General features: G+C 44.2%; 1 protein-coding gene across 2 annotated transcripts in view; it reads right to left on the reverse strand.

The window, feature by feature from the left end:
* The window catches only part of LOC146857591 (uncharacterized), a 164,603-nt gene that overhangs the window by 112,083 nt on the left and 25,939 nt on the right, over positions 1-26,581 (reverse strand). Inside the window, exons 1-3 of one of the 2 annotated variants that reach the window (XM_085648141.1) lie at positions 23,786-23,879; positions 2,523-2,661; positions 2,184-2,414 (exon numbers count right to left, since the gene is read on the reverse strand). In XM_085648141.1, the coding sequence (XP_085504267.1) occupies positions 2,184-2,364 (181 nt within the window). In that variant the 5' untranslated portion in view covers positions 2,365-2,414; positions 2,523-2,661; positions 23,786-23,879. Of the gene's footprint in view, positions 1-2,183; positions 2,415-2,522; positions 2,662-23,785; positions 23,880-26,581 lie in introns of those variants that run through there. The other variant, XM_085648140.1, reaches the window with a different exon arrangement.

The raw sequence follows: 26,581 nt of genomic DNA on the forward strand, positions 1-26,581 counted from the left end.
GCAGTGAGAGAATTCCAGGTAGGATAAAGGCTAATAATGGTGTCTGGAAGGCTTAACAATCTGTCAAAAAAGTCAGGTGTTTTGTCTAATAAACTTCTATGTGGAGACCACAAAGAACGTAGAACTTTTTGGGTAAGAATTACCGGATTCTCCAACAAAAATTTAAGAGCAGTTTGCACTTGCCTAGTGGTTTGATGTGGACTCATGAAAGTATATCAGAGGTAGAAAAGCAGGATCCCAAACTTATCCTAGGCATAGCAGTGTACCTTTCCTATGGTTGGTGCCTTGTCATGCAAATTATACCCATCTTACTTTACGAGTTGATAAACCTGAACGGGATATTCAAGTGGATCTAACAGGGTGCCTTTCAGAAACACTACATTGGATGACGTTTCTGAGAGTAAATGGATCCCAGACTGAAGACTCATTACTAGGCAGAAATAATCCCTAGTCCACATATATATGGCCAACCAACCTTGGTTCGGTACCAGTGGCCGTGGATTAAGTAAAGGTTTTTTTCTTGAAAAAGAGCTTACGTTGGCTATGAAAATAAATTATGGATTTTCCTTATGTTTCTTCCAACTTAAAATTTTAGAAGAAATCTCTTCACAGCCCTTCTCATCTTAGTGCTGTGGTGGTTAATTCAGCCATCAATTCACGCCTAGATCCCATAAACACCTGAAACCTGGGCCTTCCAGCCAAATGCTTGCACTGGCTAGAGATGGAACAGAACTTTGCTGTAAGTTTCATTTTTAACCTCCGCAAATTTGACCAGGTCTCTGAAACTCATCATTCTTTACAAAGGGTTTCAGTTGAAAAATATATTTAATGTAAAGCTTAAGGCTACAGTTTCAAAGCATATTATACACACCGCCCTCGTTTTTTCACAAGTTGCTCTCTAGTTACATTTTCAAATCGTTCGATTTGATCCAGCAAGCATTGACGGGTCGATGCTTTGCTAAGGCAAGAGTTGGCACTCAAGCCTTCATAGTTCTCTCCCACTCGGTGCAATGCAGTCCCACTCGTTTCTTCACTTACAGAAAAATCCTCAATCTTTTAGAAAGACCTTGAAAACTCATTTATACTTCTCAGTATATCTAGAGTTTTTTGGTTTCTTCTCAGGCATGTCTAGCGTTATGAAGCCTCTGGGTGCCCGTTGGGCCTTACAAATACCTCCATTCATTCAAGCTCATTAAAATTTTCACACTAGCCCCCAAAATCATTTAGAAACTTAATACGTAATGACTCTACTAATAACACACAACCAAACAACATCCACTATCCTATGTGATATACTGAAAAAAGGTCAATGCGAGGAATGGAATGAAATATAATAAATAATTTCATTTTATGGAAGGGAATAGTTTAGAAAAGGCATTGCGAAAAATGTATGGAACATGGGTGTTTCTGTGCAAATCAATAAAGGGGCGAATAGTTTTTTGGTTTTTTTTTAATGTGGGGATAAATGTACCATAGAACATGAAATAGAGAATTGATGAAAACCTATATTGGTGATGTTTATAATTGTGCCTTTTCTGTTGGGTTCAGATCGGTTTTTCTATGCTGCATTTTGTGGTCTATATGTTTTATGTATTCTTTATGAAAGATTCAATGAACTAAGGTTCTGAAGAAGGTGAAGTGATAAAACCTAAGCCACAGAAATGCATTGACAATTTTATGTCCACAATTTGCCTGCACTTAATATTTGTATATGACATTCATTCATAATTGTACAGTGACACTATTAGCAAAGTAGAATGATTCTTAAAAACTGATTTTCATATTTAATGTTTCCGATGTTTATGCAATGTAAAAGATAAATACCTATGATTTCCTGACTGAGATGCATGTTTTTGTTATTGAAAAGACCGTTTTTCTTTTTTATAACACTTTTTGCTAAGTTTTCTTTTTTTTTTTTTAAATAAAGATTTATAAATTTCAGATTGTAGACATGTCAAATAATGATATGTTTTTGCATAGGTTACACACAGTAGGTGTTAGTGGACTGGCGAGCATGTTGATCTTGCTTGATTTACGCTTCTTGTATTATAGCAATACCATGAGGATTATTTTCTGGTTACGTAACCCTGTCCCCTTAGCTTAGAGAGATTGCTTTCTTTTTTTTAAAAGTTTCGTATGTGGCATCCACACAAAACATAAAAATGCATGCCTTTAGACTGTACCTGTACAGGGCTCACTTTCTTCAAAGGTTGTGGGGTACGTATCTTGTGGCCGATGCAAATGCGAAGATCCATTTTCCACAGAATGCGTATAGTCCTCTTTTGAAAAGTATCTTTTACCATCAGTGGTACTGGTGGTTGGTTGATCCACTTGCCAATTTGAGAACTTGGTGTCCTCGTCCATGAATAGAGGGGTTTTCGCAGTTCATTCAAGTAAAATGTGCAATACAATAGCTGCAAGTCAAAAACATCACAGTTTCATTTGGTAAGATGAGATTCTAAAAATATTTTCAGGGGGAGGAAAAGGCAAGAGACAACAAAGTCTACATAGCACAAACTCACAAGTCACCCTGACTGGGACAGAGAAGAAAGTCAGGCTGTTTGAAGATTTCTTAGGGTTGGGATTTTCTTCTGTGTTTCATCACACATAAGCCCTCCGTCAGGATAATCACATCTTAAAATTTGAGGGAATTTGACGGCCCTGCCAAACAGAAAAAAAGACATAAGGCACTAAAACAAGTTTAAAGCTGTTGCTTTCAAGTTTGTATTTACTTGCCCTTGCTAATCTATTGAACATTTTCACATTCATCCGTTTTTCCTTTTAGACCTCCAAACAAAGGGCTAGAAAAGGGCAAACCCCTCACGCCCCGGCGCGAAGAGAGGCGTATCACTATTTGCACCCTCTGGAAAAGTAGGCTGTTATTGCTTTACATGTTGACATCTACCAGATGTAAGGTCAACAAATTAACTTACAAACTGGAAGTAGACAAGTTATGCTTAAAGCTATGTGAAAAGGTGTGAAATGATGAAATCAGGCAACGTAGTTTAAGCAGGTAGGTTAATTACTCCTCATAAGGTGTTCCCAATATGCCTCTGCATAGCTGACAGGAGCTGTCAAGTCTCAACTGACAGGAACCGCCGACATTCTAAATGCACTCTCAGAATCCTCAGTGGGTAATACCAGAACAATAGGTGTGGGGGGGAATAGTGGAGGAATGTACCAACAGTAGTGTTGGTTGAATTACATCCCAAGTGATAACATGACAAGGGGGATGTCTTACATATAGATATAAGAAATGTATTAAGTGGGATTACAACATTATGCTTACGTCCTGCTTGAAGGATCATCTCACTCAGAACTCTAGAAAAGGAAACTGTGACCTAAGTAGCCTGAGCTCAAGAGCCTGTGAGAACTAGGAGGACTGAGGAAAGGGATTGTTCTAGAAGTTTTGTGAGGAGGAGAAGGAGTTAAGAAACGTGTCTATATCAATCATGTGCAAAGTACACCATAACATTTCTTGCTGTCAGATTTTCATGGTAATTGATCCCAATGGAAGCCTGTAAGGCTTTGCAGAGGTGCACAACACGTGTTATATATGGAAATTATGACATAATGGTGCCTGAATATACCAACGTGTTATTGGTCCACCTGTTACCATATGGAAGTGGCCATTCTTATTCGGGTTGTACTGCAGACATTCCATTTTATGCGGAGTAATTAATGCTTTTGGTGTGTCCGATTCCAAATCCGATTTACTTCTATGCCCTTGGGCTTGAAGAACACAAAATATAGCTAGGGGGAAGCACAGAGTAATGAAAGCTAAATGGGCATTTAGTGGGATACTTGCATTGTTTACAGCTTTAGTCTTGGGCATGAACAATGCAAAGATTTTCAGAGGAAAAATGCTCTTATGCCTTTTGAGTGCCTCCAAACATAGAAGAAAAAGAATATTTGCTAGGTGAGGGCCCAAGGTTTCATCACTGCATGAGATTGTTCATGGCAAGGAGGTTTTCCATCTCCTACAAACTTGCCCGGGGCCTGATACACACAGCTATTTATAGGAATGTTCTGTTTACATACTTAAAAGGCCCTGTTTTATTATTTTTTTAACAAGCGCATAAGTACTTTGCAATTTTACAACAGTTACCTGTGTAGTCATAAATGCATTTATTTGCAAAGGTTTTCGTGTGAATAAATCTAGTCACTAAGTGACAAGTGGTTAGGGAATGGGTGTTCCAGGCCTGGGATGTCGTATGAGATTTGAGCATATCTGCAAACACATGTTTGTTTTTATTCACACATCTCTTATCTGACTTCTTCTCAATTTGGAAGAGGTTGGAAATTTACATTGAAAAACAAGAGCCCAAATATATTTATCTACATATGTCCATTAGAAAATAGAATTCACATTTTTCTTCTAGTTGTATGCCCTGAAACCACAAACTATTGTAAGTTTTGAGCCACCCTTTAAGGCACACTTCCGGAAACCTTTGCAAATCTCCATCCAAGTGCAGTTACAGAACATTGGATGCAGAAGTAGGACTTTAACGAAATGGGCCTTTTTCACAGGAAGTATCTGTGCGCCCAGACACCTTTTTTTATTAACTAAAGCTAGAACCTCATGGGGGAGTTTTGTCTCCTGCCTCTAAACCATGAGTTTACACATGTAATTGGGGTCACAGATTAACCTGGTCCGATTCCTTACATTTTCCAAATTAATTTATTTATGAAAGAAAGGCTATTACTGCTCGTTGCTATGGAAACTTGAGACACAGCCCCATGTCCTGGAGAGGAAATGTTAAGAACATTAATGGCCAATCTCTGCGTGGGGTAAAATCACGATTGGTAAATAGAGTGACCGTCGGTCCAGAAGATGGAAAGAGATTGGGTGTTCTTTGGAGTGGCCGGAGAAATAGGTGACTTGCTTTTGCACCGGAGATCAACTGGGGAATAGCTGGTTGTTCAGGGTATTAGAATGGATGTAAAAGGGAATGAGGAAGATGGCTTGATGGTCCTTATGTGCCTTTGAACGAGGCGATATTGTGGACCAAAGTCTGCTTTTTTGTGTATAGTTCAGAGGCTGTAGACATGATAACGAATAGGTGAGGCCCAATGTTGTGTTCCAGTGGATGTCTGGCGCCTAGAGTAGAATAAGTATTGCATGAAGAGGAACAAACAATTTTACACACTCACACTGGAAAAGTAGATTGAATGGTTGCTTGACACTGGTGAAGGTTCATTCTAAATTGCCTTGAGCTTGACAGGCAATTGTCTCCAGATATGTCATCAGTTCCTTAGAGAGCCACAGTGAGCATTCGTCCCTCAAAGTTTGAAGGTGCCCCAACTGAACAATTAACAGTTTAGGCGCCCTAATTCGTCAGTGCACCAAGTACCAATATCAATCCTGAAGAAACAGTCCTTGCTGCACCAGAAATACCTCCAAATGCTCGGCTTCCGCTCGCTAGTAACCATTGCCTATTAAATAGGGACTCCAACCTGGGCATGCTCAAACTCATAAGGAACACTGATCTGTCTAGATCCTATTATACAGAATATAGCATGTGGTATTGCATGCTATAACATCGCGTTCTATTACAACGCGGTCATTACAACTACCGCGTTGTAAGAACGCGATACCTTTACATTGCAAGTCATTAGATAGACTTGCTGTAGGGGGCACGCTGGATTTAGGAATTGTATAATTTACTATTCCAACTCCAACCCGCCCAACAGTAGGGAAGGTTTTGGAATAGTAGATTATACTATTCCTTAGGTTAGAGCGCCCCCTACAGCAAGTCAATCTAATGACTTGCAATGTAAAGTCATCGCGTTCTAACAATGAGGTCGTTGTAACGACCGAGTTGTAATAGTTACGCGATGTGATGACAGCGTTGTAAATGCTGTTTTCCATTATACAGCAGTAAAATACACTTCTGCCACTTTTTTCTGCTGGCCTATATTCACTGCCATTGATAACAATCTTACATGGCCTGCAGAAATCATGCAATGGCCGTCCCCAAGGCTTCCGCTGCTTTACCCTGTAAACTAGTGGTTCCCAAACTGTGCGCCGTAGCTCCCTGGGAAGCCTCCAAACCTATCCAGTGGAGCCGCGCACAAAGCACTTTAATGCATTTAATGTTGAAGGGTCTGTTGGCTTCAGTTAAACTAATTAGACATAACTGCATGATGTCGATGTTGATGATAAGTGACATGCCTTAAGCTGTAAACGTAGTGCTTAATTGATGGCATGTCGATGGAGATGACCTCCATATTTGACTGGATACCCACATTTCAACATTCCCAAAGTAAGCGGAAGATGCTGATAAATTTTGTTAGACTTCTTAATAGTTTTGTTTTTTTCCAAATGCATTTTACACCAATGCAAGTTATCAGGAAAGTACAGTTGTCCTACCTATTAAACACATTAAGTATTATTAAGTATTGACACTTGTACTTGAACCATAGGTACTTCCAGTACATATTCCTTGAGTACACACACATTTCTAGACAGGTCTGCTCTCTCCTTCAGCACATGGAAGTAAAACACCATATACAGCATAAAGTCAATATTTGGAAGCAAGAAAGAGGGACGTTAAAAATCTGAGAAATTTATTTGGCTTGCATTGATTTGGAGGCAATTTTAGGGAGAAGACAGCAAAAATAAAGCTGTATGTCCTTTAAAAAATCATGAGTCACCCTGCTGAGACAGGTGTGTTGGCACGTATGACATGGGGAGAAATGGAAGTGCATGCAAATATTCTTCCAGCACAGAAACACTTCGGCAATGGGGCCTACATGCATACGGGTGCTATCTAGCACTGTAAGTGGGATACAAAAGTTTGAGAGGCTACTTTAAAAAAGGCATGGTCAAAGAAGTGTAACCAGGAATATTTTATTAGAGGCGCCGCCTTAGTATTATGAAACACCCTGCATAAAATGATTATAATAACTTCATCAGCTTCATCCCAATTATTTTCAGGGAGAAAAATGTAAGTACTCCTGAGGCTGGACTTACATCCCCCCCACCCTCCAAATAAAGTAAAAGTGGGGAGCCACGGAAAATGGTCAATTGGTCAAGAGAGCCGTGGGTTGAAAAAGTTTGGGAACCAGTGTTTGAAAACTCTGCATTTTTTCTGACCTTATTTAAAAAGAAAGTAATACCTCCACTAAGCCCTGCTGTCTCCAATGGACATACTTTGTCGCCGATGTTTTACCAAGTGATAGGCTTCCCATGGTATGGTTGACCTACTCTTTCAGCATTACATCCAGCTCTTGGGTTTGCTCGTCTCTTACCTCTGTTAAGGAACACAATGTACTTACATCCTGTCTTTTGGCAGCTGAACACTAGATGAATGAGAACTATGTAATGGCTACTGTAGTAGATGCATCTCCATCGATATGGATCATCATCTGGCCCTAAGCTCTTGGCTCATCAGGAGTTGCTAAAAACTGGTTTCCATCACCATGAAATCTTGATACAAATAATCCCATTTCTTCGTTTTCCAGATCAAGTGCAAGTGGATTTTTACATTCCAGTTTCTGATCTACCTCCTTGGCATAGGTCTCCTGCCTTGACCTCTTATCCCAAAGTCCACAAAGATGCACAGAATGGGATTGGACGTTCTCCGCCCAAGTCTTTGAGCTGCTCTTCCACACATATCTGGCTCTCACAGCACTCAAATAATACTCCTTTTTCTATTATGAGCTTCATTTTCCAAGGTCACGTTCAGCTGCCCTTATGTTCCATCTAGCATGAAGAGTCCACACTGTGTGCACTATACTGAGATTGAAAAGATCACGTACCTTCAATAGAGGGGTGAAGATTGTTGAAACGGCTTCAAACAGCTTATGTGCGCGACGTGACTTTATTTTCCTGGCCTTCACTGAAACCTTGACCACCTATTATCTCTTTGTCATTTGTCACAATAGAGCATCTCATTGTAATTTTCTGTTACTTTTTCAATGATTTACATTAATATGACATTAGCCATTCTAACATTACAATGAATAAAGTGTGTACATTCAACAGTAAAGCATGAAAAAAGCACATTCACCTGAAGAGTGCAGATGCAACTCCATGGGCTTGTTACTTCATCATGTTAGGTTGGAAAGGATTCCGGCTGGCACATTCTGATGCGGTCGGAAGGGCTCCGAACGTCGTTCGGAGCCCTTCCAACCAGAATCAGAATCGGCCCCTTAGTCTGGAGTGGGAGAAGTAGATGCTCCTTATACTCTCCACCCTGGGAAGACAGAGTCAGATGCAACATCTCAAGGGATAGAACTGTTTAGTGATATCCAGACACACACTAGGTCTGAACACAGAATGATTTTAAGGTTGTGTCAAGCCACTTCAGCAGAAGCAATCCAGTGCAGTTGTCTCGAAGAAGATTTCTGGAACCAATCTGAACGTGGCAGAGCAGGTTGTGAAATCTGAAATAGATTGCAAGTACCAACTGAACACAAACATACTGCCTTTTAGGTATGGATCGATTGATACTGTTATATCCTCATAGTGTCATTGTATGTTACCTAGCCTAGCTGTTTCGTAGCTGCTAAGCCAGAGTGAGAGATGGTATCGGAATGTTGGTGTGACTGTGATGAATGGAATGCTTGGGTGCCTGTGTAGATGAGTGGTGACTGTTGGAGATGGGCTGAGCAGCAGGCAGGCTGCTCCTGGTGGGGCTGGCGCAATGGATTCACTTGACTTACCTGTAACTTGGAATTAATAAAGAAACCTACAAAACTCTACCTGTCATAAGATACAACAGATACATAGGTTATTTTCTATACTGTTCATTGGTTAGTGACTTTCTCCACTCCCTAAGAAATTTCAGTGAAAAACTTTTTGGTTTCCCCTAGGATGCATTTCTTTGAGTAACTATCTTACAGTGTGGCTTTCTGAAAGTGCCAAACCGGCCGTCCACCTCAAGCACCTTAGAACTAAGGCCATCACTGTCATCCACTCACTGTAGCGCCTTAGTAACTGTCTACAAAGCCCAACTGCAGAACCCATGTTGACCATCTTGAAATCAAAACTCATCCCGGCCCTCAACTACAGTCACTTGGCATTCCACGCCACCTTTGACACATTTTTTATATATTCCCAGATCAAGGTGTACCAAAAAACCTTATTTCGATCCGACAAGCCAGAAGAACAAGGAAGAGGCTGGAACTGGGCCTCGGGTGCCCTGACATCGTCGGCCTGGGTGGATCTAATAAAGTTCTATCTCAGGGTCTTGCAGGCCCCAGAGTCCTCGCCCAATTACCATTTGAAACCCATTTTCTTTTTATATATATTTTTATTAAACATATTCATCGACAATTAGCATACGGTACAGAGGAATTAAGACTACATTCAGTGGTCAGATAGATTATTAAACAGGATTATGCAATAGCACACCGTGAGGACATTTTCATGGAGAAGGTGAGTCATCTGTGGTGGCGCTACGAGGTGGGTTACAAATGTTCCCTCTGTAGGTGTTCCTTGAAACCCATTTTCGACGCAGCAGGGTCTCCCTGGCAATTACAGCTAGCAACTACAACCAGCACTCTGAAATCCGAGACAGATAGCCTGCATCTTCAATAAATTCCTTACTCTGCCTGAAAAGAAGTTGTGAACAGGCAAGTGCTATTAACGTCCTTTGGACGGGACATTGGTAGTCTTCGATCCAGTACCCTGACTGAGGCGTTGGATGCATCTTATACTGCTGGGAAGGCACAGAGATACTTTAAACAAGCGCTCTCAACCCTGGCCTGCAAGAAAATTCTCTATATGTGGCTAATTGCACTGCCAATTTTAGACTTCAATCCTGGTTGGACTCACCAAGATGAGGTAATTTCATGCAGATTATGCAACTACCGCAGAGATTCCTGGTTCCATCTGTTATGCTGCTGCCCCAAATTGATCGACGAACGACAACGCCTGCTCCTCCCGCTCAGTAATTCAAAAGGGGTTAAGCGCTGTAAGGAAGCGTTGGATATGTGCTTTACTGAAAACACACCAAGCACACTAGCTAGACTGGGGAAATTTATGAGCATTATTCGCCTTTCACTCATTGAAGCGATAACAACAGCTTCTGGCTACAGAACCCAGGATCAGCACTTAGCAGCTAGCTCTTAGGAGAGCCACCAACTGGAAATGATAATCTCAAGGGACATGTGCAGCATCCCAGACGATCATGCAGCTTCGTGACATGGGGACATGTGCAGCATCCCAGACGATCATGCAGCTTCGTGACATGGGGACATGTGCAGCTTCCCAGACGATCATGCAGCTTCGTGACATAGGGTAGTGCTAACTTAGAATACACAACAACCTTCTGCTGTCCATCATTTACTGAGGGTAGGGACTCCCCATCAGCCATGACATAAACACCTTGGGGTACAGAGTCATCAGAAATCCAAGCCCTAACAGCAGGAGGACTTATTAGTTTGCACACAGCATATTGCACTTAAACTCTTTATCTGTAAAACCTCGGACACTGTTATTTTCTCAATTATGCACTGCAGGGCTTGGCGCCGGCGACTATGGCCGCCTAGAAGAGAGCTCCGCCGTAACGGAGCCCTAATTCCCCTGAAATTCTTCAGTAATCCGGCAGACGGCACACTAGGAAGGGGGTGCGAAGCCCTGCAGTGAAGGCAACGCCGAAGTCCGGGGCGCAGAGGTGCGGGGGCGCCTCGGATCCGTCACGGTGCCCAGTGCTGGGGGAGGCGGCGGTGAGAGCCGGGAAAGCTAGAGGCGGGACTCCCGCCGGGCACATACGCGACGCCCCGGCGCTTGGGCCTGCTGTGGTGTCTCCCTCGCGGGAGCGGCGGAGCTTCTGCGGGCCCCTGGCCTCCCCCCGCTGGCTTCAGCTGCAGTGCCGCGGGGGGGCCCGGCAGCGGGAGGCGGGGCCGGATTTGGAGGTGGCTGAGGCGAGGGCTTGGAGATCGCCCTGTTTGTGCTGCTGCCGGGACCCAGGGCCTGTAACCTCCTGGACGTCTGCGGGGCAGCCCTACGGGCCACGCACAAGGAACGGCGGAGCGTTGGCCCAGGTGGAGGTGCCTGCGCATGGGGGGCCTGGACGTGGTGCCCCCCCCTCATTCGCTTCACCGCAGGAACAGAAGACAGGGGTCGCTGGTAGCGCTGCGGCCCAGACTGCAGCTCAACAGAGGAGCACAGCCAGCAGTGAATGACGTGGGAGGCCTGAGAGACAGTGAGTTCTGGCTGCGATTGTCGTGTGGTGGGCCGGCTGACCTCCGATACTTTACTTGGGGGGGGGGGGAAGAGAGTCCCTGGGCGTCTTGGCCAGCGGTGTGGTGCAACCGGGAGCGAGGTCCGAATGTCCCAAACGCTGCTGGATTCGGGGGCAGAGGAGAGATAAAGCGTGGGACTCTTTGGACTGCAGAAGGAGCCCAGGTGGAGACCGGAGGGACTGTCGCTGGATTCGAGGTGCCCTGGGTGCATAAAACCCCCCCCTTGCAGAGGGAAGGGGCCCCTACGCGACCACGTCTACTGTTCCCTTTGGCTGGCCACGCTGCGGTCTGGGAGCTGGTGGCGCAGAACTATAGTCCTAGCTAGCCGGTGACGACCATTCGCGGCTGGAGGTTTGAAGTTTGCGGCTTAGGTGGACGGCGACCCTTCCGAGTGGTGGACGGGGACGTGGAGGAGGGTGCTGCGGTGACACCAAGGGCCGACAGAACGACTGGGGATCACAACCAACGCCGATCTGCGACACTACGTGAAGCCCTGCGGACGGCACAATATACTGCTGGGACAGCAAAATGGGGCCAAAGGGTGCGGTGGCTGCACAGACAAACAAGCTTGACAAATATGCGGTCCCGAGGTTAGCCCCGCAGAGCGGGGGGGTGGTGGGGGGCCAGCAGGCGCAGGTTGAGCCTTCATTCGCCTCCATAATGGTGGCCATACAAACTCTAGGAACCACCCTTGAGACGAAGATGGACAAGATGTCCATTGAAATTAATCTCATCCGTACGGATCTCAATAGAACGTCGGAGAAGGTCAAGTCCAATGAAACTGACATTAAAGAGCTCCAGGCTTCCTCCAAGAAGCTTGAACTAAGAGTTAATGACCTTGTACACCAGCACCGTCAGGTGGCCCTGAAGCTCGAGGATCAGGAAGGGAGGGCCCGACGGAACAACATTTGCATGGTGGGAGTTCCGGAGGGCTCGGAAGGGCCCAGTATGGATCTATTCATTGAAGATCTGATCCTCAAATGCCTAGCACCGAAACGACTCTCCAAGATCTTCACGGTTGAGAGGGCGCATCGTGCGCCGGTCCCTAGGCCCAAGCCTGGAGCCCCACCAAGGACCATCATAGCGAGAATCGTCAATTGTAGGGATCGGGACGCTATCCTACAGGCTGCCAGACAGAAGGGAGACCTACAGTACGAGAACGCAAGTCAGGTTTTTCCCTGATTTTACACTCAAGGTGCAGCGGGAGCGGAGATCCTTCGACGGGGTGAAAGCGGTTCTCCGGAAAAAAAAGGCACCCAATACATGATCTTCTTCCCTGCAAAGCTCAAAATAATTGCTGGTGGTAAGTCCCTTTTTTCGGCACGCCTTCAGAGGCGCAGGACTGGCTGGATGGAGGAACATCGCGGACGCCGGCGCCAGCCGCGGATGGCGAGTGGAGAGGCGCCCGGGCCAAATCACCTGGCTCACTGGATGGCAGGTCAGACACTGAAAGACTGAGTCAGTGTTCATGGCGATCGAGGTCTCGCAGTCCAGACATGGGCGCGGACTAAGGACGTTAACAGACTCACGTAGATTGGAGGAACTATGTCCGGACCTCTGCAAGTAGTGCTGAAAAGTATACAATTTCATTATGCTAATGGGTGCTGGACCTCTTAAAGGGCTGTCATCGGGGGGAGCGAGGGATTCATACTGCTTGGTGCCGGTCTGTTTTGGGGGGTGGGGGGGTGGCCGTGGGCACTCCCTGACTTCTTTCAGCGGCAGGCCGCGGACATGCTGCCTAGACATTGATACTTGCAGATATTAGGGGACCGGATGTAACTTAGGGTATGGTTGGAATCGATGCGCAATATATGTGCCTCTGCATCACAAGTTCTTGACGTTATGGGGAGGGGCGATGTGCGGAGGGAGTTGGCGCCGGCGCATCTCCCAACCCAACAGTTTCTCCGGGGGGGTGGAGAGGGAGGGGGAAAGGTTTTCACTCCTTCCTTTTAGGGCGAAAGGCGCTCTGCTAGTTGGGGATGTGGGTAGTTGTAAACCTACATGGCAGGGTTGCAGGGTGGGGGGGGTCAGGGGTTTTTGTGCTTGTTATTGATGATTGGTTCTATTTTAGGGGGTAGTTGGGGCTTCCGTTGGTCTGGGAAGATGTGCACTTATGGAGCATTGTGGCGTTGCAGGGGTTTGGGGTTACACACTCAGAGGATCTCCAGGGATGGCTACAAGGTGGGATAAAAGTCTCAAGATCCTTAGCTGGAACGTCAATGGGTTGGGGGACAAGCTTAAGAGGAGTATAGTGCTTCAATTTGTTAAGCGACGCCTCCCAGATGTTGTCCTCTTGCAAGAGACACACCTCATCGGTAACACTTGTCACGCACTCAATAGATGGGGTTATACGTTGGCGATACACGCTGGCTTCACATCGGGGTCCCGTGGGGTGGGTATACTGTTACGCCGGAATCTCCCGTTTGTCACCGAACGTTCAGAGACTGACCCACTGGGACGCTACGCTGTGCTCTCGGGGAGGTGGGAAGGGCGCACACTTAACTTAGTGATGGTCTATATCCCACCAGGTCTCCAAACTCAGTCATATCATGATCTTGGTAAACTCCTCCTCTCTCTCCCTGAGGGTCAGCTTGTACTTGGCGGGGACTTCAATGCAGTAGTGTCGGGAAGACTTGACAGACATCCACCCCGAGACATGACTATTGGGAAAATGTGGCTGTCCAACCTCCTGGAGGCGTTCGGACTGGTTGACCTTTGGCGTGTGCGCCACCCTCACCTACAGCAATGCACATTTTTCTCGGGGCCGCACCACACCTTCTCTAGGATAGACTATATCCTCACACCGATGCAGCACGACACTACTGTTCGAGAGATCCACCATTTGGCGCGGGGTATAAGTGACCACTCCCCCATATGGGCGCACCTTACTATGGGAGAACAGAAAGCAGGCTGTGTGGCGCCCATCAACCCCTGGCACTTCCGTAATCCTGAGACCAAAAAGAAGATTGGCCGCTCGATTGACCAATACTTCAAGGAGAACGTGGGGACGGTGGACTCCCCTGCTGTCCTTTGGGAAGCATTTAAGGCAGTTTTGAGGGGTGAAGCCCTCTCAATAATAGCCGGCCAGCGCAAAGAAAAGGAGAGCCAAATGCTTAACATCGAACAGGATCGCCTCGTGCTGGAGGGGGAGGCGCAAATTGACAGGAATACGGAAGTTTTGCACAAGATTCAAGGCGGCCGAATATAAGGAACTTGCCAACGACGCAGCCAAAACCATAGCAAGAGATAGGGATGGCCGGATGTATGACCAGGGGGACAAAGCGGGCAAATTGATAGCCTGGTTGGATAAAAAGCAGAAAGCGCAGAGGGTTGTATCGGAGCTTCAGACTGAGGGGGGCGCTGTCCTTACTGAGCCACAGGAGATAATTAGGGAGTTCGCATCACATTTTAAAAACGTATACAGCAAGGGATCTATGCTGCCGGAGGAGGCTTCCTTTGCGCTTCTTAAAGATATTGAACTACCCATTCCGTCGGACAAAGATCGGGAGACTCTGGACAGTGTACTTACCTTGGAAGAACTGTCCAAGGCAATCAAGGACCTCCGACCCGGGAAAGCTCTAGGACCCAATGGCCTCCCTATCGAGCTGTACAAGCTCAAACCAGACTGTCTGGGCACGCATCTCAAGAATATGTTTGAGGACAGTAAGGCGCGGGGGAGGCTTCCAAGCGACCAGTGTATTGCCACACTGGTGGCCATCCCTAAAGAAAGGAAACCTAGAGAACTGTGCACCTCCTATAGGCCTATATCGTTACCGAACGCTGAACCCAAAATCCTGGCGAAGCTCCTGGCAAACAGGATCAAGCCGATCATTACCAAACTGATCCACCCAGATCAGTCGGGCTTTATGCCACACCGTAATACAGCGCTCAACTTGCGACGCCTCCATGGAGTAATGGGACGCAGCCATACGATCCAGGAAGATGCGGTGGTCGTATCCTTAGATGCCGCTATGGCATTCGACACTCTCGAGTGGCCCTATATGATGGCGGTCCTCAAGAGGATGGGCTTCGGTCCTAATTTCATCGGGTGGGTGCGCCTCCTCTACACTGAGCCACTAGCCCAGGTGGTAGTAAATAACAAGATCTCAGAAGTCTTTACTCTGGAGAGGGGGGCGCGCCAGGGTTGTCCCCTCTCGCCCTTGCTCTTTGCCCTCTCCCTGGAGCCTCTTGCGGCCTGGGTACGACAAGACCTTTCACTCCGGGGGCTTAGATGGACGGATGGGTGGGAGGACCGGATCTCGCTCTATGCGGATGACATTCTTCTATACCTCGCCTCCACCACAAAATCCCTACGAGTCGCACTGGACATATTCGCCAGTTTCGGGAGGCATTCGGGCTATAGTATTACCTGGGGAAAATCACTCTTCTATGTCCTGCATGGGGCCCCCCCCCTCAATACCGCGCGACTGCCCGATAAAGATGGCCACGGAGGGGTTTAAGTACCTTGGAATCTTTATCTCCTCGGACGTGATGACTCGCTACGAGAAGAATCTCCTGCCACCGCTACAGAGATTCAAGAGGGATGCCGCTATTTGGAAGGGGCTCCCACTGTCCCTGCTGGGCCGGGCTGCCCTGTTCAAAATGATGGCACTGCCGCGTTTCCTATATGCCTTGCAAAATTACCCAGATCTAGTTCCACAAAAGTACTTTGCAGATATCGAGGCCACTCTGAGAGAGCTACTATGGGCTGGAACACCGCGCATATCCCTTACAAAACTCCCACTGGGGTGGTATGATGGGGGGATAGCACTTCCAGATATTCGGAAATATTATTGGGCGGCACATCTCTCAGCCATAAACCAGGGAACATACAGTGGCGGGAATGACTCCGGCTATAGTATGGACAGATGGCTCCTCCCGGGGGGAAATTTTGAGGCTGCGCTCTACTCTAAACCTAATAAATACCAACTCACGGGCCCTACACACAGAATTTGCAGAACTGTGCAACTTTTGAGACTTTACACCAATGAAAACAGAACCACAATCACCAGTCACACTTCAATGCCATTAGCGCAGGGGAATTCCAGTCAGTCCAAGAATGCTCAATGACGCCTGACTGAAGATTAATTTGCATTTCATGTGTGATCCCTTTTCGATAAACTGAAGCAATACAACAGGCTTCTGTTAACATGTGGTGTTTTACCAACCAAGTCCTTCTGGGTAGCAGATTTAGGGACTGCATGTATTTCTAGCACAAGGGTTTCGCTTGAGAGAACATGATCCTCTTTGTTGGAGATAATTCCTGGGGTTTCAATGTGAGACCTGGACCATCATCAGAGACAAAACTAATTGCTATAATCATACACGGTACCGCCTCTCCGTTCCATTAATTTTTTTTTGCTTAAATCTTTTTATTAACATTTTACACATTTTAAGCATACAACCAGAACAATGCATATATACCATGGATAGTTGCTTGCAAATGTTACATTATCCAGTACCAATATTATAAAAAAGGGACAGATAAGTTGTTCAACAGATACGAAGAGGAGTCTCATGACAGCGCCTGTATAGAGGGCGTAGCAGTGCTTAAGAATGTGACCACTGGACAGCTTATGAACGTTTCAGACATGGTGCATTTTAAGCCAAACTGTGGACATAGGGTACAACAAAAGGAGGACAACTTAATCCAAGGAGGGGTAAGGGAGTCGCAGGAGACCTGCTCATTTTTAACAAGTGTATATAGTGGATTCCAGTGTTCCTAGTGTGCCATCAAATATGCTCTCTAGAAGCTTCCCAGGGGCATGCTAACTTGTCAAGAGTTTAGTTTTGAAAGAGGAAATAATTTCTCCCTCTGGAAAATCCACCGATGTATTTGAAGTCTGTAACGAGTATACAAGTTCTTTCTATACTTTCAGTGATGATATTGTGGAGCGGATCTAGTTGGTCCAGTAGTTGGAGGGCAGATTCCACCAACAGCTTCTCAGTTGGTAGTTTATGTCTGAATCCTTTTTTTATGCGGATTCAGATTTGACCCATGAGATTTTTTTTAAGTGATTTTGCTAATCAGAAGTTATTGTCCACTGCAATTACCACTTTGGAACTAATAATATCTTTACCACTGTAATCCTCCAGGATTTCGTGATTTTGCAATTCACAACAAAAAAAATGCAAATCCGATTCTTTTGTAAAACGGTCACTGGCAAAATGTCCTTAAAGAGCCACACACCCTCAAATTACAGGTCACAGCACTGCTGTTTGTCCTGATAATAGGGTGCCTGCACCAGACAAAAGGGAAGTTAATTTCTCTCTAGCCTGCTGCCTGTGAAATCATAAAAATACACGCCTGACATTTGCCTGCGGCCTCGCCCAACATATGTCGCTGGCTAACATGTTGCACACCTGTGACACAAATTCTTTGAAATTGCTGATGTCAGGAAGAGCAACTCCGTGCAGACAAAGTGTCTGACAATAGACCACCTGAAGCATCCCAAGTACACACAGTGTATTTTAAATATGCAGAGATAGGCCCCATCTCTTCTGACCCAAGCAGAGTATCTGTGCCGCCTGTGTGTCTTGGAGGTAAAAAAGAGCTGTACACTTCTGCTACTGCCTCTACTCAGTCTCCTGCTCTGTCTGAGAGCCTTGCCTGTCAGACAAGATCCCAGAGAGGCATACCAGAAGGGCTGATGATAGCACCCAGTGTTTCTGCTGAGATCACTGCAAAAAGTATATTTTGCTTCAGAAGACTACAGCTCTGCCTCCTATGGAACAAAATATCAAACCTGCTGTGATATCAGTCACTCTGTTTCAAAAGATGATTTATGCTAAAAAACGGAGTCAATTGCCCAAAATTATTTTTACACATACTGTACTGTTGGGGAGGAGGGGGACACAGCATTTGTACATCTTTAGCTGCCTGGAAAAACGTGTTACTATCTTTTTGGAACAGTGAGGAAAGTTGTAAGTATAGAAAATGTGAAGACTGTTGTAAAATACGTTCTACTGATTGGCATCCAACTGAACATCAAATGTGGTTCGATTAGAAGTCTTCTGTAGCAGGCATGAATGCTCATCTCCCAGCCTCCACTCCAGCAGCCTCCTTGACCATCTCTACCTGGCATTCACTGGCATGTGTCCTTATCCCAGAAACAAACATAACGGATGGCTCACTCTAAACGGAGGGATGATGGAAGGCAGTGGCGGCTCCTCCGCAGTGGCGGAGGAGCGTCTCACCACTGCCTGGCTCAGAGCCAGAAAATGTAAATTAAAACGATGTTCTTGCGTTGTTTTAATTTACATTTGCCGACTCTTAGCCAGCGCTGTTGGGAGGGGAGGGCCAAGGTACGGGAGGGGGAAGGAGGAGTGCTAGTACACTCCAATCCCTTGGTGGCATATGTGTTTTAGCCGGCTGTCTCAGGCGGACCAAAACACACATGCGTACTTCGGTATTGAGCAGCCGGGCTGGAGAAACCCCACAGACTTCCTGGTCTGAGCAGGAAGTCCTTTCTGCCTGCTCAGACCACACAGGGGTCTGTCCCAGGGTCTGCTGGGACCAGCAGGCAGAAAGAGGAGAGGAGAGGTGGCACGAGGAGACGCAACAGCGGCAAAAGGTACGTTTTCTTTTTCTTTTTTTATATTCAATCCCCCTCACACGCAATGCCTCCCGCGCAACGCCTCCCACACCACCGCCCTTCATTTATGGCGGCTGATGGAAGGAGCTGTCAAAACAATGCATCTTCAGCCCTCATTAGATTGCATCCTTCATCATGTCTGCCAGACGCTGTGACAGATATGTTCGAGGACTGCTGCATGGACGATATCCTCACTCAAATGAATCCCAAATAGGGCCTGTTATGGTTAATTGGTGTGTATGGGATATTTTTTTGGGGTGGGAGGGAGTAGAAAAAAACAGGTATTGTTCGATTATGAAGAGTGGGGACAGGACAAAGTTAAGTGCTCCAAAAAAAGTCAAATTTCAATTTTTGGTGCCGCAAAATGTGCTAACCTATGCTACAATATCCTCGGGGTCTTAATAGAGGCTATTGTGAGGGGCCTGGCCTTCCAGTATCTTGTGGTATATTCAATCAAAATTAGGACAGATTTATAGCTTTCAGCAGACTCTTCCCAAGGCTCTACCAAATCCATTCCAGCAATTTTTAATTGTAAACCAGTGGGAGGCAGTGGTTGCAACAGGGCTTACCTTAAACGTTTTATATGTGGGAAAATGACCATCTATACAGTAAGCAAAAACGCCTGGTAAAAAACCCCAATCCAAAACAGTTTGTTCTGCCTTCATTTTTTAAACTGACTCACTATCAAGTGGCCATTTGCTTCAAGAAAGGGGTTTGGGGTCCCTGCAACAGGAAGAGTTGGGTAATCGCCTACTGAATGGTTTTCCTTAAATGCCCCCTTCCCCGCCCTGAGAAACCCATTGTTCGTCCTGGGGATCATTCTATAGCACTTAAAGCACTGCAGGTACCTCTTTTTAACCACAGAATAGTAAAAAGATTCTTTGAAATCTTTATCTTTTAAAGTTTTCCTTTTGGTGGCCATTACCAAAGTACACAGATTAGGTAAATTACGATCTCTTTGCTTCATAAAGACCAGGAGGTTATTCTTCCTTCTTTTTCCCTGTTCTTTCCTCGGCTGAGGAAGAAGCATGGCATCCCTAGATTGAAATACAGCAGTCAAGATTCATCTCTTTTGTCCTGTTGACTAAAGAGTATGTGAGAATCTCTATCAATTCTGGTCCTTTTAAGAAAGGTTACAAACCACCTACTTCTCTGAGCAGTTGGACGAAGTTAAAAATCTCCCTTCCCTAGGATTTTCACGGTGTATATTTTCGAAATTGATTCAAGGATGCACTTACTCCTGGGATGGCAGCCTCTTTATGCCTCAATTCAAGGCATCTGTCAAGCAGCAAGTTTGACCATCTCTTCAACATTTGTAAAACACTACAGTTTGGATTTGATGGATCAGAAGTCCATAGGGTTGCCACCTGACTTGCTATCTATCTGCCACGCCAGAATTTTCTATGTCCCAGCCGGTACAAAAATAACCAAAATCACCTAAAGACGGGGGCGTGGCTTCGGAGCCTTTGAAGATGGCCGCTACTCCCGGGAGCTCCGGCGAGCCGTGAGGGAACGCGACCTCTGCGGGCAGCCTTTCTTCGTTGAAATCGCCGAAACTGTTCATTCTGACAATCGGAACTGCAACTCTCCAGAATGATACTTTTATTTTTTCATAGGGTGAGGCTGGAAAGTTTATTTTAATGTTTTTTCTGTTACCTCACCGTCACTGCCGCCATTTTGTTTTTTCAACGATTCTTTGCTCCTTGCTCGCGGTTGTGCGACGGCGCTGATCCATTTTTGGCTGCCTTTTTCGCTAGCAATATGTTCTTTCGTCCTTTTTAAAGCAGCATCTATATTACTTGATTGATGGTGTGCCTGCAGTTACTGTTCAACAATATTTCTTCGTTTTTGCTGGGCTATTTTCCTCCAATTTTGACTCCGCTTTCTTTTGAAGGACTCTCAGTATATTTTTTCTCAGAGCATCATGCCTCGCGGCAGTTGTAATGCCGCCCGTTCCTCCACTGAGGGCAGTTTAGAGGTTTTTAACCCTTTTGATGTTTTACAAGAACATACTGATGATAATACCAAAGACTATGTTGGCGCCAAATCTATTACTCCGTCTACTCCTCGCTCAAGTGCTAAGCAAAATACCAAGATACCCTCTGCGTCACCGTCTACTTCTGGCAAAAGGGTGAAGGCGAACCCACCTTCTCCCACTAGTTCATCGTCCCCGATCTCTATGGAACTCCTTCTTGATGAAATTCGTGCCCTTAAACCACATATGGAGGAAACGAACGCCAGGCTTCAGAATCTGGAAGCTAACTGGTCTCTCACTGAGAAGAGAGTTGGAGACCTGGAATTACGTATTGATTCCGTTCAAAATATCGCGGCTCAGGTTCCTCTCATATCTCAGGAGGTGGCTCAGCTTAAACAACAAGTTGAAATGTTAGAAAATCGTAATAGGCGTAATAATCTGCGCATTTATGGCTTATCTGAAGGTCTTGAAGGGGCCAATCCAATCTCATTTTTCAAAACTTTTTTACCAACTCTTTTGGGTCTTCCAGAAAGTCCCTCATTAAATATTCAAAGGGCACATCGTTTAGGTCCCTTAGCTCGTTCTCCTTCATCATCATCTACTAAACCGAGAGGAGTCATCTTATACTTTCTGGAGTACACAGATCTACTCAGAGTCCTGCAGGCTGCCAAACAACGCGGAAAAATTACTTGGAATGGTTCTGCTCTTTTCTTCGCCCAGGATTATGCAAAGCCAACTGCTGATCGCCGGAAGAAATTCCTAGACATGAGACCTGCACTACGCAGTTTAAATGCACGCTATGGTTTATTTCATCCATGCCTTTTTAAAGTAACTTATAACAACAAAACTACCAGTTATGAAGACCCTGCGCTGCTCCAGCAATTCCTGAACAGCTGCAGAACGGAATCCATGGAAGTACCTCAGTCATGATGGACCTTTTCATTTTAGCGGTGTCTGTTTGCCTCACCATTAATGTTATTTAATTCTCCCCTCTTGTATTTTGTATCGTAATGTTGTGCTAACGTGTCCCCCCTTTTCTTCTCCTTCTCAGGTAGCGATTTTGTGGTTCCTCATCGTTCCTTGTTCTCCTCAGCTTGCCTAGCCGATGTCCTTTCCTTCATCGTCGCTGTAGAGTCCCCCGTTGTAGTGTCCCATCTTCCTCATGTGGCTTCACCAACCCCGTTCTTCACTATTTTTGGTGGTATGTCTATTTGTTCTTCTTTGTTTTTATTACTCTTGTCTGTCGTTTTATGCCTTTGTTTTTTGCAATAATTGTTTTTTCTCCTCTTTCTCCTTTTCTTTTTACTTTCTTCACTTTTATCTCTGGTCATATCTCTCCTCCAGTTGTTTTTCCTCTTGTTTATATTTGATCCTCAATCCTTTCGCTTCATGCCTTTCTGCTTTTAATCTATCTTCTCCAAGTCTTTCTCTTATTTCATATTTTTTCTCTTTATTTCTTAGCTGCTCCTCTAGACGCAATAACATTTTTTCTCCAATTTTTACAAGATGCTTTGTATTTTATCATTATGTATATATTTGACTTCCACATAATTTCTTTGGTATAATTTGTATTTTTAAATGTCGTTAAATATACTTACATGGAATGTTAAAGGATTGGGTTCTCCCATTAAACGGCAACGTGTGTTATCCCATTTAGCAAGCTTGAAGGGGGATATTGTGTTATTACAGGAGATTCATATAAAAGAGGTTGAAGTTGCCAAGCTACGTCGTAATTGGGTGGGTCATGTTTTTGCATCGCCTGGTTCAGGGAAGCGTAATGGTGTTGCTATTCTTTGTCATAAACGCATAAATATCAAAGTTATACACCAAGCCAATGACTCTGATGGTAGATGGGTGAGTGCATCTTTGTTAATTGATAACATCCCTATAACTATTTTTAATGTGTATGCTCCTACCACTCAGGACAAACTATTTTGGCCACAGATGCTCACCTCATTGATGCAATCCTCTGATGACTATCTCATTTTGGGAGGGGACTGTAACACAATTGTAGACCCCCTTATTGATCGTCACTCCAATTGTCATTTCTCTCCTTCTCTGATGCACACTCAATTTACCTCTACTATTTCCCAACGGTCTCTTGTTGATTCCTGGAGACTCTGCCATCCTACACTTAGGGAATACACATACTACTCACCAGCCCATTCCTCCCAATCCCGGATTGACTACATTTTTATTTCTAAAGCCTTGATTCAACATATTACCCATTCTGAAATAGGTTCTATTTTAATCTCTGATCACGCTCCAGTTTCCTTGCACCTAGACTTACTTCCACCTGTAAAAGGCACTAGGAGATGGCGGTTTAACAACTCTCTTTTATTAGATCCCAAATTTACCCCGGCTTTTCTTGAGTTCTCTTCCTTGTTTTTTACCGAAAATGAATCTCCTATGATTTCTCCTCAAGTGTTATGGGACACTTTTAAAGCTGTCTCTAGGGATTTCATTATTTCTTTTGTCTCTCATAAAAGGCGTGTTGCTTCCCAGTCTTTACAATCGATTAACCTACAAATCAAACAATTGGAGCATTCCTATTACTTGACTAAATCCCCCTCTGATTTGGACAAGCTTCTCAAGGCTAAATTTTCATTTAATAAAGCTTCTACTGAAACTGCGAATTTATGTTTACTTAAATCCAGCGCCAAATATTATACTGCTCAGAATAAAGCTGGCAATCTTCTTGCCAAATACCTTAAAGTTAAGAGAGAGCGCACAAGAATTGAATCTATTGTCTCCTCATCTAACGTCACACTCCATAAAGATGAGGATATTCTGAAGGAATTTACAAATTTTTATCAAAAACTTTATACTCCGGAATCCCCTCCCTTGTCAACTGATATAGATCAATACTTATCTTCTATTCCCTCACCTTCTTTTCCAGACGTTGACTTTGCTCCCTTAGAAGCTGATATAAGTCTTAAAGACATTCAGGATTCCATTCAAGTGCTTAAAAAAGGCAAGGCTCCTGGGCCAGATGGTTTTACAATCGAATTCTACTTACATTTTTCCAAGATGCTTGTTCCTAAGCTTCATCAACTGTTCTCCTTCTTTATATCTTCCAAAAAATCTGAAGGCTCCTTTCAGGAAGCCTTAATTTGCCTCCTTCCTAAAGAGAATAAAGATCATACCCTATGTAAGAATTACAGACCCATCTCTCTAATTAATCTGGATTACAAAATCTTTGCAAAAATTCTGGCGCTCCGTCTTGATAAAATTTTACCTCATTTGATTGGTAGGGAACAATGTGGTTTCGTCAAGGGTCGTCACCTTTCGGACAATACTCGACTCTTTTTTAACGTATTAAGTAAATCTCATTCCTACCCGCACTCTTTAGCTGCTATTGCGCTGGACGCCGAAATGGCTTTCGATAGGGTTAATTGGCAGTTTATGTTTGCAGTTCTTGCTTGGTTTGGTTTTGGTCCGAAATTCCTTGCGTACATCTCTTTATTATACTCCTTTCCTAGATCCTTTATATTAGCTAATGGCCTTGTCTCTTCTTCATTTCCCCTATTTAGAGGTGTCCGACAAGGTTGTCCCCTTTCTCCTCTTCTTTTTATTTTAGCATTAGAACCTTTTCTGACAAAGCTCCGAGAAAATAACAGTATCACCGGCTTTCCATATGGGGATAAGTATTTGAAACTTTCGGCCTATGCGGATGACATACTTTTATTCATTTCTAATCCTAAATCCTCTATTCCATCCTTTTTATCTGAAGTTGCTGAGTTTGCAAAGGTGTCAGGTTATAAGCTAAATGTGGACAAGTGTGAAATCCTTCCGCTAAATAAATTCTATTTCCACGCAGATTTTTTGACCTCATCTTTTCACTGGAGCCCGACTCAGATTAAATACTTGGGTTTGTGGTTTAAACCCTCTATTAAAGAAACTGTCGCACTTAATCTTAAAAATTTATTAGCAACTCTAAAGGACTCTACAGCTCGGTGGCATCCCTTGTTTTTATCCTGGTGGGGTAGATTAGATTCTATTAAAATGATGTTAGTTCCGATAATTTTGTTCTATTTGTCTAATCTTCCAATTAATATACCTAAATCCTCCTATAAAAATATTTACTCCATCTTATCCAAATTCCTATGGCATCATAAAAAACCTAGGATGTCTTTTGCCAGACTCAAATGCCCTAAGCAGTTAGGTGGAGTTAATTTTCCGGATTTTGCGACGTATCATACCTCATTTTTTCTCCAGCATTCTGTTTCCCTTTTATCCGATCATAAATCTGATACCCTTTCTCAGCCTTTGTGGGTAGATATTGAGTCCTCTTTCTTTCACCCTTTCACCTTTGAAGAATTTATATCATTGTCCCACATTCCTAAGGGCTTTTCCCTTCCCATTCTTAAAAATTCTCGGAAAATGTTTTCCCCTCTTTTTGTGGACGGTTCTGATGATCGCTCACGTTTCTTACGTTCCCCCCTATGGTATAATCCTCTTATTAAATTAAAAAATAGGACGCTTTTTTGGAAGGACTGGAGAGATCTTGGTCTTAATTGGACTCACCAACTTTTTCATGAAGGTACTTGTGTCTCCTTCAGTACTCTTCAATCTCGTTTTTCTTTACCAGTTTCCTTTGAACCGAAATATAATCTTGTGCGTGTGGCTGCACAAAGTAGCTATGATTCCCTTTCCTCATCTATCACTCACACTCACCCTTCTCCTCTTCCTCTCCCTTGTTTACTTGCTTCTTCTTCTGCTTCCCAAATCTATAGAAAATTGAGAGAAGTTCCTGCTACTCAGGGTAAATCCAAAGTAGAATCTGATTGGGAGTCAGACTTAGAGGACTCTTTCTCTCCTACCGTGTGGCAGAAAATTTGGATCAAAATAAGGAAGTCGTCTCGAGCAGCTAATACAACCCAGACGTTATTCTTTATCTATAATAGGCTTTTAATCACTCCTGCTAAATTGAGCGTGATTGACCCTTCTGTGCCTTCCACCTGTTGGACGTGTTCAGCCCCACTAGCAGACCTTAAACATATGTTATTTACATGCCCAGTGACTTACAAATTCTGGAATGACGTGTGGTGGCAGATCAATAAAATCTTTTCAACACACTTCCCCTTTACTCTTTCACATATTTTCTTAGGTAGTCTCTCTGACATATGGTCTTTCTCCACTACAGACACTTCCATTATTGACTTGCTTATAGCTGTGGCGTTTCAACAAATCACTAAGTCTTGGAAGGATGCCTCAAATGTTTCTTTTCAGGCTTGGTGGTATGGGGTTTGTTACCACCATAGATTAGACAGGGCCTATGTATATCCCATTACCCTTGCTATTAAACGCGATATATTATGGGTACCAATCACAAACTTTTTAAATGAAGCTGCAAGTTCTCTACCATTACACAATCCTCGTACGGAAGAAGTTCCCAATCCTCCTTGAACATATTTTTGTTGCATTTAAGCATCTATACATATAAAATGTTTGTATTTCTAAATATTTCATACGTTATGACTAGAGAAGTCTTTCTATACCCGATTGTACTTTTATACCTCCTATGCATGCGTTTTATACAGTAATAATAATTATGCTTTTTGCATTTCTATTTTGTTTTAATATTTGACAGTCACTTTTTCCTTTTTGTTCCCTTCCCTTATTTCTTCCTTTTCTCCCCTCCTGTAGGACAATATCCTTTTTGTAATTGAATGTAGCCATGATGTTTTATTACAATTCTGTTATATTTGAATCTCAATAAAATTTTCTTTAAAACTAAAAAAAAATCACCTAAAGACGATATTTATACTTTTATCTGTACATATTTCAAACAGCAAGTATAAATAGAAAGAAC

Source organism: Triturus cristatus, chromosome 3_2, assembly GCF_964204655.1.
Source record: "Triturus cristatus chromosome 3_2, aTriCri1.1, whole genome shotgun sequence".
NCBI classification, from domain to species: Eukaryota; Metazoa; Chordata; class Amphibia; order Caudata; family Salamandridae; genus Triturus; species Triturus cristatus.